This window comes from Odocoileus virginianus, chromosome 14, assembly GCF_023699985.2.
Source record: "Odocoileus virginianus isolate 20LAN1187 ecotype Illinois chromosome 14, Ovbor_1.2, whole genome shotgun sequence".
Taxonomy (NCBI): Eukaryota; Metazoa; Chordata; class Mammalia; order Artiodactyla; family Cervidae; genus Odocoileus; species Odocoileus virginianus.
The window spans coordinates 29,721,232-29,737,398 of record NC_069687.1 but is presented as its reverse complement, the minus strand read 5'-3'; the positions used below and the strand labels follow the sequence as shown (position 1 = coordinate 29,737,398).

At 43.2% G+C, this 16,167-nt stretch overlaps 1 protein-coding gene across 1 annotated transcript in view; it reads left to right on the top strand.

Annotated features, from left to right (window-relative positions):
- ADAMTS12 (ADAM metallopeptidase with thrombospondin type 1 motif 12) overlaps nt 1-16,167 on the top strand; it is a 378,176-nt gene that overhangs the window by 10,769 nt on the left and 351,240 nt on the right. The window contains exon 2 of the mRNA XM_070476558.1: nt 1,330-1,691. Within this exon, the coding sequence (XP_070332659.1) occupies nt 1,330-1,691 (362 nt within the window). The remainder of the gene's footprint in view (nt 1-1,329; nt 1,692-16,167) is intronic.

Here is a 16,167-nt window from a genome sequence, read left to right as displayed (position 1 = left end):
CTTGCTTTAGTAGGTAGTCTGTAATGTGGAACCTGCTGCCTACTCTCCACTAGATATAATAGATTTCTTGTTTTTATCAAATAGGAAAGTGAAGAGGCAGTGGTAGGGATTTCAACCTAAGGAACTCAAAAGATGTGTTCATTCTGATGTGTGGAAGAAAGGAAGAAGTGTTCATGACTTGTATTTTTAAAGTGGCAGTTTTCTAGCTTCCACATATATGCGTTAATAAACACTATTTATTTTTCTCTTTTTGATTTACTTCTTTAGATCCATCCACATCTCTGCAAATGGCACAGTTTCGTTCCTTCTTATGGCTGAGTAATATTCCATTGTATATACAAGTACCACATCATATCTATGCATACAGCTGATTCACTTTCCTGTAGAGCAGAAATTAACACAGCATTGGAAAGCAACGGTGCTACAAGAAAAAAGTGGAAATTTTTATATTTTGACCCCATGCCTCTGAATCTAATATGTTCGCCTATCATTTTATTTTGTATATTTTATAAAAATAAAAAAGAGACATTCAAGTTCTTTTATGTACCCATTGCTACATTACAGAACACTTATGCTGTAACTATGCAAGGTTTTTCAGGGTCTGCTTGGTGGATGTACTGTGCTTTTGCATTTTTCCTTCAACATGACTTAGCTGAAAATTTTAGAGGCATTTACATTCCTTATGATAAACGGTGAAGTTCTGTGATTTGTATGAATGAACTCTAGACCTAAAATGTTCCTGTTGGCCATACTGATCTCGCCACTTTCCTAACCATATTCCTCATGCATTAATTCTCATCTTAGTCTGTCTCAGGTGAAACAACTGACATCCAGAGCTATGTTTTGATGTCAGCTTAGACAGTCGCCTGTCATCTGTGAGAGAGCCCTGGGTCGATTTGAGTTGTTTAGGGAGCTTGATGTGGATGGAGTTCATACCATGGAAACGATCTCTAAACTTCAGGTCAACAGTAGGATTTTGAAATCAGCAAGCTAAAATCCAAGTTCAAACAGGAGTATATTTGTCTTAACCATATATTCAGCGGGATCTCTTAGTCTTTTTTTTTCTTCCAACTTTTTATTTTATATTGGAGGAGGTCGATTAATAGTGTTATGATAGTTTCAGGTGGACAGTAAGGGGACTCAGTCATACATATATGTGTATCCATTCTTCCCCAAACACCTCTCCCTTCCAGGCTGCCACATAACACTGAGGTGAGTTCCCAGTGATACACAGTCGGACCTTTTTGTTTATCCATTTTAAAGATAGCAGTGTGTTCATGTCGGAAGGATCTCTTAGTCTTATTCTGTGTTTCCTTTTTTCTTCCCCAGAGCATTTTATCAAGGCCCTGCCGGAATACCACGTGGTGGCTCCTGTCCGAGTCGATGCGAGCGGGCATTTTCTCTCTTATGTCTTGCACCATTCTGCCTCCAGCAGCAGGAGAAAGAGAGATCTGCATGGCCTAGAGGACCGGGTGTACTATAGAATTTCACACGAGGAGAAGGACTTGTTCTTTAACTTGACGGTCAATCGGGGATTACTTTCCAAAAGCTACATCGTGGAGCGGAGATGCGGGAACCTCTCCCATGTGAAGATGGAGGCTTCCTCGGGGCCCCCCTGCCATCTCAGGGGCACAGTTCTGCAGCAGGGCACCGGGGTCGGCACTGCAGCTCTCAGCGCCTGCCATGGACTGGTGAGTCCTCTTCCTTCTCTGCCCTCAGTCCCTGGCTGTCACGGCCTGGACACCCACTGGAAACAGGTTCACACACAAATTCAACACATATGAATTGAGCACTTGTGATATACATGATCCAGGCTCCCAAACAGCCTGGGGAAAAAGTGCATAAAGTTAAAAGTCAAGTCCATCTGGATGGAATGGAGAGAATAAGGGCATTGAGGGTCCAGGGAGAAGTTCAACCAAGGATATCACAGCAGGAAGTGGAGGGAGGGGATCAGAGTTGAGTCTTCAACCTCTGAGACAACTCTGAGGGTATTGGTGACTGGTTGGCTGGCTAGCCCCTTGAAATTAGGAAAATCTGGACCTGGACTGGGTGTGAGGCATATAGTAAGGATGGTGAGGGACTTCCCTGGTGATCCAGTGGTTAAGATTTCAAGCTCCCAGTGCAGGGGGGTTGGATTTGATCCCTGCTCAGGGAACTAAGATCTTGTCTGTCTCTTGGCAGAGCCAGAAAAAAAAAAAAAAAAAAAAGATAGTGCTAGCCAGTAGTTGCTATGAGCTCATTGTTGCTTCTCAGTTCAGTTCAGTCGCTCAGCCATGTCCGACTCTTTGTGAACCCATGGACTGCAGCACGCCAGTTCTCCCTGTCCTTTACCAGCTCCTGGAGTTTACTCTAACTCATGTCCATTGAGTTGGTGATGCCATCCAACCATCTCATCCTCTGTCATCCCCTTCTCCCGCCTTTAATCTTTCCCAGCATCAGGGTCTTTTCTAGTGAGTCAGTTCTTTGCATCAGGTGGCCAAAGTATTGGAGTTTCAGCTTCAGCATCAGTGCTTCCAATGAATATTCAGGACTTACTTCCTTTAGGATGGACTGGTTGGATCTCCTTGCTGTCCAAGGGACTCTGAAGAGTCTTCTCCAACACCACAGTTCAGAAGCATCAGTTCTGGCGAGTTTATAATCAGACTGCACATGGACCCTGGGGCTGTCAGTTGATCCCTTTGTGCCTCTGTTTTCTCCTCTGTGGAATGGAGATAATAATAGTCCCCAACTCACAAAGCAGGGGTTGGTAAACTACAGCTCTTGGGCCAAACCTGGGTCACCTTTTGTTTTTATAAATAAAGTTTTATTGAAACACAGATATGCCCATGCTTTTGACTTACAACAGCAGATCTGAGTGGTCAGGATAGGGACTGTGTGGGACTATGAGGCCCCAAATATTTGCTGTCTGTGCTTTGCAAGAGAAGTATCTTAATCTCTGTAATACAGAAATGTGAGTAATAAATGCATTTGTGTATATATATATATATATATTATATATATACATTATATATAATATATATATAAATCTTAGAAGAGTATCTGGTAATTAAAGGACATAATGAATATTGGCTGCTATTATTATTTATGTTTCTAATATACCAGGCACCTGAATGTGTGGTTTATTATGTGGTTTATGCTCATTGTCCTCTCTACAACATTACCCACCTCACCACCATTTTGGTTATGTTTTAACAGATGATGAAGTTTGGATATGTTGAACATCTTTACTGTGCTGTTATTAATTTCAGCCCATGTCTTTCAGGTGCTACATCTCAAAATGTGACCAAGTTTGTTTTTTCAAAATTTAAACTTAAAAAAAAAAGTGGCCCCTTTGTTCCCCTGGACTTCTAGTGTGACAGCAGCGACTGCCCCTCTGGCAGCTGCCTGGCAAACAGTGCCTGAGAATGATGTTGAGGTTTTTGTCACACTGGAGTCGGAGTCAGGGGTCAGTACCAATCAAGTGTGCTTAGGGCCCGACTGCAGGGGGAGAGGTGCTGGAGTCTTGGAGGCAGTTGTTGGCAGAGCCTAGGGCATCCGCCTTGGCACTGTGCCAGAGCAGGTTTTTTGGATAAACTCCTGGGTGGCATTCGCATTCCTATAGGAGGCGCTCATTTCAAGTTTTCCATCCTTACTTCCTGTTTCTTGAGAATCCTGTTCTTCATAGTTTGAGTTTGTTTATCCTGTATCTGTTTGAGTTGGCTTTGCTAGAAAACTGTGGGAAGATTAACATAAAACATTGTTGTTGTTTAGTCATTAAGTCATGCCCAACTCTTTTGGGACCCCATGGACTGTAGTCCACCAGGTTCCTCTGTGCACGGGATTTCCCAGGTAAGAATACTGGAGTGGGTTACCATTTCCTTCACCAGGGGATCTTCTGGACCCGGAGATTGAAACTGCATCTCCTGCGTTGGCAGGTGTATTCTTTACCACTGAACTACCTGGGAAGCCCCATGAAACACTGTACATCATTGTAAATGTCTTGAGAAGGTTCAACTTTCTGAAGGACCTCTGTGGGTGAATTGTTTTGTACAGTAAGTGGAAAGTCTTGCTTTGCCCTTTATTTGGTATATCTAGATTTTCATATATAGCCGTGTATCATTTCCCCTTAATTGGATCATAAACAGCACAATAAATTATACCCTCTTTGTCTCCCTAGGCCTCATTCACTGCTTGGTTGAACTGAGGGATATCTCCTGGCTTCATGGTCCTCATCCTCTGAGTTTTCTCTGGGTTCATAGATGTTTTCCCTGTGCAATCCCTGCTCTCATTTCTATGACACAACCCTGGAAGCATCAGTGTCACCTGATCTTCCCAGAGTAGCAGAATAAAGAGCCTTTGTTCTAGGACAGGCACATAAGAGTGAAGTGATCCACAAGAGAAACATGCAAAGGCCACACTGCTCCAGGGGATACTCATGTGGGGACCTACATATAGTCATTAACCATTCATAAGCCATTATTGTGCTCATAAAATTTTAGAAAGCTTAAACACCATTGCCTTTCTGTGGCCTAGAGCCGTTTGGTCTATGACCTCACAGAATAAATATCACCTCAAATTTCTCCACTTCACGCCCACAGCATCAGAATCTCTGGGGGTGGACAGAAACCTATATGAGTGTGTTTTAACAACTCTGTGTGTGTGCTCATTTGCTCAGTTTGGGCCACTATTTTGTGACCCCATGGACTGTAGCCCACCAGTCTCCTCTGTCCATGGGACTTTTCAGGCAAGAATACTGGAGTGAGTTGCCTTTTCCTCCAGGGGAGCTTCCCGACCAATGCAGGGATCCTGCATTGGCAGGTGGATTCTTTACCACTTAGTCCCTGGGGAAGCCCTTGAAGCTTTATTGAGATGTAATTCACATATGTAGAATTTACCACTTAATGCGTACAATCCAATGACTTTAAATATATTCACAGGGTTGTGCACCCATCACCACAATCTTAGAACATTCTCATTGGCCCCCAAAGAAACTGTTAGCAGTCATTCTCCAATCCTCCCATCTCCGCTCCTCCTCGGGAACCATGGATCTACTTTTGATCTCTGTTATCTGCTTTATTAAATAATTTATTTATTTGGCTGTGCTGGGTCTTTGTTGCAGCTTGTGGGGTTCTTTAGTTGCCGTGCGTAGGCTTACTTGCCTGGCAGCTTGTGGGACCTCAGTTTTCCCACCAGGGATCTGCATTGGAAGGTGGATTCTTAATCACTGGACCACCAGTGAAGTGCCTGGAATTTTGATTTAATGAACTTTTTAGGAGACTCTGATGCTCACTGAAGTATGAGAAGCCCTGGACTAGGGCAGTCATTCTTAAACCAGGCTGATCATTAGGATCAATTAAGGAGCTGCTTTTTTTTTTTAATTGAAGTGTAATTGATTTACAATACTGTGTTAGTTTCAGGTGTCCGGCAGAATGATTCTATTTTATATGTGTATATTTTTCAGATTATTTTTTGTTTAGATTCTTACAAGGTGGTGAATATAGTTCTCTGTGCTATATAGTAAATAATTAAGAAGCTTTAAAAAATTACCTATGCCCAACCCCATCTCCCAGATGCTCTGATTTGACTGGTCAGAGGGGAGTGGGGCCCAGAATCAGTGTTTTTAAAAACTCTTTAGGAGAGTCTGATGTACCTTAGGTGTTGCCAACCACTGAATTAGTGTGAATGGGTGTTAATTAGCAGGATTAGCCAATATTGCTGTAAAGTAGCTGCTCTCCCCAGGATTCTAGTGCGCAGCCAGGATTGAGGACCATTGCCCTCAACTGCTCCCTAATTTCGCCTTGTTTTCTCTAAAGGAAATTGTATATTGTTTAGAATTTTTCCAGGTTTGGGAATAGAATGGGAGCTTAGCAATTTCTAATGGCCCCAGGGAGCTATGAGAACCACCATGTGGGTCTTTTCAGATTCAGATTCATTTAAAACACAGGAGCACAAAGAAGCAAATGTGAACTCAAAGACTTATGTGGTGGCTAAGGTGATGGGAAATTTGAGATTCAAATCATTGAATGAGTTTTCCAGAAGAACCAATTCACTGGGCTTGTTCTAGAGCTTTTGACACATAATTAATTGGACAATTAGTGGATGGCTATAAAAAAAAAGGCACCAAAGCCAAAAGTTTCTTTGGTGAGCATACAAGCTGGCTGGCTTCAGGTTCACTTGCTCATGTACCATCCTTCAACAATGCTCACCTACAGTGGTTCTAGTCAAAAGTTGGTGGTTGGACTTGTGTCTGATTTCTTTGACCACTTGTCTGGGAGCTGATCTCCAGGATATTTCTCTTCCCTTTCACCTAGGGTTGACCTCACACTCAGATTCACAGGATGACAGGCTTAGAATATGCCAGCTCTAAGCCTCCCCGCACTCCTGAGGACAGAGGTGGCATTTGGGAAGACTTTCTGATGCAGGAAACCCTCTTTTATGGAGCAGGACATCTGCTTCTCATTCTTATGGCTCAGGGCTGGCTTGTTCTATGCTTCAGATGTGGTAATACTAATGTTAGGGGCTGTGTTCCCTTGGAGTTGTCTATAATTTGAGGTTCCTTTAGTCTCCCTTAGAGAAGACTCAGCTGGTTGCAAACTGAAGACCCGAGAAAGTTCACCCATGACAAGATGGAGATGACCTCCTTCCTGCAGTTAGTATCCTCTCACATGAACATGGTGCCCATCCTCTCGGAGGCTGCTTGCAGACCAGGTCAGCCCACATCCTGACTCGGCGACTTTCCCTCTGTCAGCTTCCCCATTTTGATCCTCCATTTGCCCTCAACGCTTGCATAACTTTGAAGTTATGGAACTTGTTTCATTTGAACAGTTCAGTTGATTCTGTATTCTTTGATGGAGAAACTGTATTCTTTAATCAGTTAGATTTGGAATTCATCCTCAGTGGGAGGTGTTACCTGTGAGAACCCTGGGGTGGTTTTGGATTTGCAGTTGCCAAGGGTAGTTCAGACGGTAAAGAGTCTCCCTTCAATTCCGGTGACCTGGATTTGATCCTTCCATCGGGAAGATCCCCTGGAGAAGGCAATGGCAACCCAACCAGTATTCTTGCCTGGAGAATCCATGGATGGAGGAGCCTGCCAGGCTATAGTTTATGAGGTCACAAAGAGTCGGATACCACTGAGCGACTTCACTTTGCAACTTTGCAAGGGCCCTATAGGATTTGTTGCAGGCTACTTTGTTGTTCGTCTTTCAGTTTAGTTTTCTGGACTGGGAGGACAGCACAGAGTGTTAGACTCCACACTTATGCATGATACAGGATTGGGATTCTGTCTCTTCATTGGGTATCCCACTTCCATCAAGGGCTTGAGCTAGGCACCATTATCTGGACTGCATACTAGAGTCAGTAAACAAATACTTTTGATTTTTATTCACAATCAGGCACAGTATTTCTCAGTTCTTTGTTAAGGTGAAAACAGTTCTTGGCTCCATCCTAAACCCTAGCCTCAATTCCAGCCCCTGCTAGACAGTTAAATGCTGACTCTTAATCTGAATAGGGTTATTTAGCTTCACCTCCCAGTTAACTCTTTTTCCTTTTCCCTTTGGGCATATTGAGACTTCCTTTCTTGTTTTGAGCTCAACTATGAATTAAAATTATGAAAAGGTATTATTTTTAGTTTTTTTTAAAGTTAAGCTTTTTATCTTGAGATAGTTGTAGATCCATTTGCTGTTATAAGAACCACTACAGAGAATATTAAAAAGCAGAGACATTACTTTGCCAACAAAGGTCTGTCTAGTCAAGGCTATGGTTTTTCCAGTAGTCATGTACGGATATGAGAGTTGGACTATAAACAAAGCTGAGTGCTGAAGAATTGACGCTTTTGAACTGCGGTGTTGGAGAACACTCTTGAGAGTCCCTTGGACTGCAAGGAGATCCAACCAGTCCATCTTAAAGGGGATCAGTCCTGAGTATTCATTGGAAGGGCTGATGTTGAAGCTGAAACTCCAATACTCGGGTCACCTGATGCGAAGAACTGACTCACCTGAGAAGACCCTGATGCTGGGAAAGATTGGGGGCAGGAGGAGAAGGGGACAACAGAGGAAGAGATGGTTGGATGGTATCACCAACTCAATGGACATGAGTTTGGGTAAACTCCGGGAGTTCGTGATGGACAGGAAGGCCTGGCGCACTGTGGTCCATGGGGTCTCAAAGAGTCGGACACGACTGAGTGACTGAACTGAACTGAACTGACAGAGAAGTCCCATGTACCCTTTCCCCACTCCCCTGCTGCCGCCCACCACCAATGGTAACATCTTGCAAAATTACTATGCAATAGCACAGGCAGGATTGGCAAGTCAAGATGCCCAAGATTACCATCACAACTATCACTCACGCTGCTCTTTCAGACACACTTATTTCCTTCCTGCCCCCATCCTCTCCTTAGGTTTTTTTTTTTCTCCTTAGGTTTTGAAAAGTGAAAATAAAACTGTTCATTGCTCAGTCGTGTCTGACTCTTTGCCACCCCATGGACTGTAGCCCTCCAGGCTCCTTTGTCCATGGAATTCTCCAGGCAAGAATTTTTCCAGGGCATCTTCCTGACCCAAGGATTGAACCTGGGTCTTCTGTATTGCAGGCAGATTCTTTACTGGCTGAGCCACTAGGGAAGCCCCCCAGTGTTTACATTTTATATTTAAATTCATGACCCATTTTGAGTCAATTTTTGTATAAAGTGTGAGACTTAGTTAAAGGCTAATTTTCTTTCTTTTCTTCCTTCCCTCACTCCCTCCCTTCCTCTTTCTTTCCTCTTCTTCTCCCCCCACCTTCCTTACCTTCTCTCTCTTTTTCAAAGTGTCATGCCCTCTCTGGCCTTATCGTCTTTGCATGGACAGTTTCCTCTCTCCATAGAACACTCCTCTCTCAGTTTTCTACATAGCTGCTCCTTCTTATCTTTCAGATACCAGCTTGTGGTCTTCCCTGACTGCACTCCTCCAGTATTCTATCACATTGCCTAGGTAACCCAGGTAATGTAGGTCACCTACAGTACCTGATATTTTCTTCTCTTTTTTGCTTAACTTTCCTTTTCCTCGCCCTGTCTTGTACACATGTTAAGCTATGTTTCATAATAAGCACTCAGTAAATAGTAGTTGAATGAATGAAAATGTTCATTTCATTATTTCATCTTTATACTGCTCCAAGTTTCTGTAGGCCTTTCCAGCCTGTGGCTTCACAATGAGATTATAGATCCTTAACTACCCAAGCAATGGTTTGAATGCCATCTGTTGAATTCCAGCATTCAATCTGCTTAAATGGTCCCCGCGCCGCTTCTGGTGGGTTCCCAGGGCCCTGGCTCCCCATCATGGCAAGGTGATGCTGCCTCTGCTACAAGGCCCTCCTGGGTCCATCACTCTACAAGTGATGGTGGCATGGTGACTGCCACCATCATGTCGACTTTGGCAAGTGGACACTGCAGTCAACTTCGCTATTCTCATTCAGGCCTCTCCATAGTTCTGCAAAACACATCAGAGTCCATACTATAATTTTAATTAATTTATTTATTGGCTGTGCTGGGTCATCATTGCTTCACTGTGCAGATTTTCTCTAGTTGCATTGAGCAGGGGTTATTCCTCATTGTGGTGGGCGGGCTTGAAGCCACTGCAGCCATTGCAATGGCTTCTCTTGTTGGGAAGCCTAGGCTCTCGACACATGGGTTCAGTAGTTTCTGTTCTTGGACTCTAGATATGGGCTCAGTAGTTTTGGCACATGGGCTTAGTTGCTCCTCGGCATGTGGAATCTTTACAGACCTTTCAGCAAGATTTCTTTAAAGGTTTGCCTGTAAAAGGAAGGAAAGTACAAAACAAATAATAACCTAAAACTTCTGCTCACTGTGCTTTGAGCCTAGGCTGAGCTTCATGAGAATCTCTAATCAAGCCCTTGGCCTTTTGCTGTCTAGCGAGAATTGCCCTGGACTTCCCTGGTGGCCAAGACAGTAAAGAATCTGCCTGCAGTGTGGGAGAATTGGGTTCAGTCCCTGGCTTGGGAAGATGTCCTGGAGAAGGGAGTGGCTATCCACTCCAGTATTCTTGCCTGGAGAATCCCAGAGACAGAGGAGCCAGGCAGGCTCTGGCCCATGGGGTTGCAGAGAGTTGGACACGACTGAGTGACGAACACACACACACACACACACACACACACACACACACACACACAAGAATCACCCAACACCAGTCCCCAGGGCAAGGGATGCACTGAAACATAGTTTTCTTCTGAAGCCTGGGCCCAATCATGAGGCCTCTGAGAAAGGGGGACATTTTCCCCGTCTTTGTTTCTAGTTGTTCTTTCTAGAAGTTTCTTTCAAAGAATAGAGAAGAAGAGAATAGATATTCTGTTTCAAAGAATATCTAGTGCCTTCAGGGAAATTCCCAACCTAAAGGTGCGTTAGGGTCCCATCAGGCAGTTTGTGTGTTACAAATCCTACAAAGGTACCCCATCTGGGGGACTCGGGGCTGGAACCCAGCTCAGGCTTTTCCAGCTAAAGCATGTCCTGGCTCTAGGAGGAAGAGGGGTCAAAGAAGAACATCTTTTTGTACTTAGCTTTAGATGGGGTGACTTTTAAATTCATTTGTCTGGAGGGGGCATCTGCTAACATTTCATCTGCCTCTCTTGCAATCGCCCTCTCTTGCAATTTGCACAAACATGTGCTCTGCAGTAGTCCCAGAGCCCTCTTCCCATAGGACTTGACTCTGTGGACCCCAGGTGACAATCACAGGAGAACACAACTATTCATCTTCAGCATGTTTCCCAAAGCCTGAGTGTTCAGTTTCAAATAACAGTGTGGAGAGGTGGGGGCTGTGTGCATTAGAAACAGATCCTTTTCAACTGAGTTACAGTCAGTCCTGACTGAGTGCCTTTCCCAGTTTCCCCTTTGATTCAAGGTGAAGAACAAGTCTGTCCTATTGCCTGAAACTCTGGAGTCTTTGCTTCTAACCTCCAGTGAACAACAGCTTGAGCTGTTGAAGAAACAATGAAGAAACATGAAGAAACAATTCCATGAAGGGTCAGTTCCTGTCAATATATGTAGAGAAAAAACATGGCTCTGTAAAGACACCCAAAACAGTGAAATATTTCTGCTGAAATAAATAACCCATGAGCTGCATTTGAAGGCATCCTTTTCATTCTTTGTTTAGCCATCTTCACACTGAAGTGAAAGAATTTTAATCTTTGTCCCCAGAACAAATGGAAAAGATACTCTGAAAAGAAATTCAATCTTTGGATGCAGGACAGTATGAAACTTTGGAATTGTTTTCCAGCTTCTAACCAGCCAAGTATCAGCTTTTTTGCTAGGAAGTGCTGTTACAATAATTTTAACAATTTAAATTTTGTTACGTTCTAATGTTCAAAGACATTACTTTGCCAACAAAGTTCCATCTAGTCAAAGCTATGGTTTTTCTAGTAGTCATGTATGGATGTGAGAGTTTGACTATAAAGAAAGCTGAGCGCCAAAGAATTGATGCTTTTGAACCATGGTGTTGGAGAAGACTATTGAGAGTCACTTGGACTGCAAGGAGATCCAACCAGTCCATCCTAAAGGAGATCAGTCCTGGGTGTTTATTGGAAGGACTGATGCTGAAGCTGAAACTCCAATACTTTGGCCACCTGATGGGAAGAACTGACTCATTTGAAAAGACCCTGGGAAAGCTGGGAAAGATTGAAAGCAAGAGGAGAAGGGGACAACAGAGGATGAGATGGTTGGATGGCATCACTGACTTAATGGACGTGAGTTGAGTAAGCTCCAGGAATTGGTGACGGACAGGGAGGCCTGGTGTGCTGCAGTCCATGGGGTTGCAAAGAGTTGGATGTGACTGGGTGACTGAACTGTGTGAATGTTCAAAAATGTGAGAATTAAGTGTTCCTTGCATTTTGCTATATGAATGCTACAAATGAGGTTAGTAGTGTTTAAGAATCTCTGCTTTATGATGGTGTGTCTACTGAGAAGATGTGCTTTATACTACATCACTGACTCCCTTGAGTGCCATTGAGTTCTTGGCCTAGATGAAAAGTCCTAGTGGTTTTCTTTGCCCTACAAGCAAAAAATGTAACTGTTCCTGCCCTCGTGTTCTTGGACTGAGGCTGAAGCCTGGGGTGCTGGAGCTGAGGAATGACACCCGTTGGCAGAGCTGTGTGGGAAAACTTCCTCAGCATGGCTTCTTGCCTGCTTCACCATGCGGAACTTGGTGGTTTATTTGCAGAAAGCACGCATTTGAGTTGCAGGATGCCTGTGTGTCAGAGTTTGTTGTTCCTTGCCAGGGGGGAGGGAGAGAAATGCTCTGTGTATCTCCTGACTTTGCTCCCAGGCTGAGGACTTCTCCATGACCCCTGACCTTTGGGGGTTGCCTGGTAAGACCCATGCTTACTCAGACATGAGACTTTGAAATGGGGCCCCTGGCTGGTGGGAGAGTCCTTTCATCACTATTAATGCTTTGTGTTACAGGCTCATAAACATGAGCATTTCTTTCTCTCCCTTCTCTCCCTTTTTGTCTTTCTGCTTACTTTTCAGTTCATCAGGCTCATTTTGTGAGTCCCCAACTTGATAGACTGAAAGTGGGAGAGAGACCTGAAGAATCAGTAGTTCAAGAAGCAGTGATCATGAATCACTTCTTCCCTATAGTTCTGGCATTGTGCAGGAGAGAAATGACCGTAGCTGTGATGGGAGATGAGTGCCCGGCTGTTCTGTTTATTATCAGGTCAATTACTTGGCTCATGGTCCACACAAATGCCGCATAGAGCCGTTACCCCCCTCTTCTCTGGAGACTTGACTTTGAATCTCATTTCTGTTTTCATTACAGAAACTGAAGATTGGGTGTCCAGAGTTTCTCACTAGGTGTTTACATATTAATATTTATCTCCCTTTTTTTTTAAATCCAGCATGACTCATAGGTCCATGGAGCTTAAATATTAGCTTTCAGAAAGATCTGGTTCCCTTCAAAAGTATCTCCATTGATTGACAGATATTAATAAGAATTTTGAGAAATGAGAAAGCAGGAGGCCTGGGTTTTAGGCTTTGTAATTGAAAAAATGTTTCACTTGATTTTTGGAGATGGTCTTTCAGTGTGAGAGGACTGATTAATTTTTAACCACCAGATAACTCATGTCAGAGAGACACAGCCAGGTTGGGGGTGATGGCATATTTTTCATATGGAGCAATCTTACTGATTTGAGAGTCGGAGGAACTGAGAACCATGCTTATTAACCATGTGACCTTAGATGGGATCCTTTGCCTCTTTGGGTCTCTTGTTTGAGTCAACTGTGGCCTATGGACAGCAGAGTGAGCACCATCTGGGAGCTTGTTAAAAAGCAGATTCTCAGCTCCTACCCCTCATCTGCTGAAACAGAACATAAATTTTAATAGGAGTCTCATGGAATTTGCATGTGCATTAAAATTTGACAAGCACTGGCCTGTCAAACCCAGAGACCTTAATTCTATTTGAGTTCAGTCTTTTACAAATTACATCCTTCTGGCAAATTGTTTGCTCAGATGCCCAATGATGCATAGATGTAGTCGGGGCTGGGGGAAGCTGCTATTCTAATCAGTGTTGATGACTGAAAGCATATAAGAGGAGTCTTAGATACTGTGATATAACAGAAAAAGATGGAAAAGGTACATGGACCCTTGGACGCCAAGTAGGATGGGTTATTGTGGTCAGATGTACCCACTGTCATCCTTTGCTGCTCCTCCGTCCTCTGCAGTCTTTTGTTATGTTAGAGTCCACGGACAGCTTCCTGTGGTTCTCAGGCTCTTTCGTTCTCATCTCTCTGGTGTGTGTGCTAAGTAGCAATCTCTTGCTTCCATATTTCACCTAGGCTGTTGAGAAGAGAAAAGCTTTCCGGGCCTTGGAAACCTGAGGGAAATAATAACAACCAACACTGTTCTGACTTTCATCCCCTTCCCAAAGAGATGGAGACTTGTTGATGCTACATTTGGGTTCAGAATGAGAAGATCTTGATGTTTATAAATGTTCCCTTATAAGATTATAAGTGTGGCATTTTCCAGAATGTTCATGAAATCTAGGTATAAAAGGCAAAGCAAGAATGGGGCTCCTTTCTCAGCTCTGGGAGGACACTGTGCATGCAAACAGGACTGCTTATAATAGTGCCCCTGCCCCCTCAGACCACGGGGATGGGAGACATGACCTCTGCTTCTGGGCTGGGCCACCTTACTTTCATTAAGTTCTAATCTTTGACTAAATACACTGGGGCCTTAGAGAAAGTGCACATATGTTTCTTTTTCCACTTGTCCATAACCATTTGATAGTACCAAGATGTCCTGTTTGCCTTCTTCATGGATTATACCTGGTTATCTGCTTTTAAGGCTTTTCAAATCGTTTAGCACTGAAAATCTTCCACTAAACAAACACATTAAAAAAAAACCTCTGAGATTTCCCAGTAGTGTGTGTTGTTGGATTTGCTGATTTCCCTGCTTGAGATAAGCCTGGAGTTCATTGAGAGTGACTTTCCTACACCAGTGCCTCCTTCCAGACCCAGCTTCTTTGACTTCCAGACCACACATCCTCACTGCAATCCCTTCATGGCTCTGCAGTGAAACTGGCTGGGAGGACAGGGAGCTATTCTGAGAAACCGATTTATCAGTTGCAAAAGTTCATACTAAGCAGTTCCATTTCATATCATTGACTCACCCCTTCACCAGGCCCTGACCACCCGCCACCCTGTTTACAGACAGATTTTTCTCTGGAAATATTTTCCTCACTTACTTTCTGCTTTGGCCCCAAGGAATGAGTCACAAAATTTAAAAAGGCACAGCTTCCAGCCTCTGACTAGGTCATCAGATAGCACTACTTTTCTTCCAAGCAGGCTTCCTTTCTCCTAGTAAGTTTTTTTTTTTTTTAAGTTTACAACTAAACTTCTCTCTTTGCTATCCTCCAACATTCTTGGCTTATCTCTAAGGACCAATTTTCTCCCCCAGTTGTGGGTTTTCTGGGCTCTCTCTTTGGCTTTCCTTTTTCTTACTATTTTTATTTTTACAATTTTTAAAAACACAAACACACAGAACAAACACACAAGTTTGAGCTGTTTGTTCAGTAAGGCTTATTTAACTTAGGAGACATGTGTATATAGAACTTTGAAAATAATTTATATATTTCAAATATATGTTGACACTATATCTAATTTTAAATATACACAACTCTTAACTTATATAACAAGTTATTGAACTTATTTATATGAATTTCTTACCTCTTTTCTACCTCTGTGTAGCTTGATAGGGAAAGAACGCTGAAAATGAGCTGCTCATAGAGTTTCCAGACAAATTGGTGTTTATTGCAGATATAGGAGCAGACTGTGTGTGTGTGTGTCTTAGGAGTGGGGCAGGGAGTTGTTGTTCAGTCACAAAGTTGTATCTGACTCTTTGAGACCCCATGGATTGCACCACACCAGTCTCTTCTATCTTACACTGTCTCCTGGAGTTTGCTCAAATTCATGTCCATTGAGTCAGTAATGCTGTCTAACCATCTCATCCTCTGCTGCTCCTTTCTCATTTTGCCTTCAATCTATCCCAGCATCAGGGTCTTTTCCAATGAGTCAGCTCTTCACATCAGGTGGTCAAAGTATTGGAGTTTCAGCTTCAGCATCAGTCCTTCCAATGAATATTCAGGACTGATCTCCTTTAGGATGGACTGGTTGGATCTCCTTGCAGTCCAAGGGCCTCTCCAAAGCCTTCTCCTGCACCACAATTTGAAAGTATCAATTCTTTGGCACTCAGCCTTCTTTTATAGTCCAACTCTCACATCCATACATGACTACTGGAAAAACCATAGACTTGACTATCCGGACCTTTCTCAGCAAAATGATGTCTCTATTTTTCAATACAGTATCTAGATTTGTCTTCTCCAGTAGCATATTGGGCACCTACCAACCTGGGAAGTTCGTCTTTCAGTGTTATATCTTTTTGCCTTTTCATACCGTTCATGGGGTTCTCAAGGCAAGAATATTGAAGTGGTTTGCCATTCCCTTCTCCAGTAGGAGAAGCGTACAGGAGACAGTGATGAGGACCATCCCCAAGAAAAAGAAATGCAAAAAAGGCAAAATGGTTGTCTGAGGAAGCCTTACAAATAGCTGATAAAAGAAGAGAAGTGAAAGGCAAAGGAGAAAAGGAAAGATACACCCATTTGAATGCAGAGTTCCAAAGAATAGCAAGGAGAGATAAGAAAGCCTTCCTCAGTGATC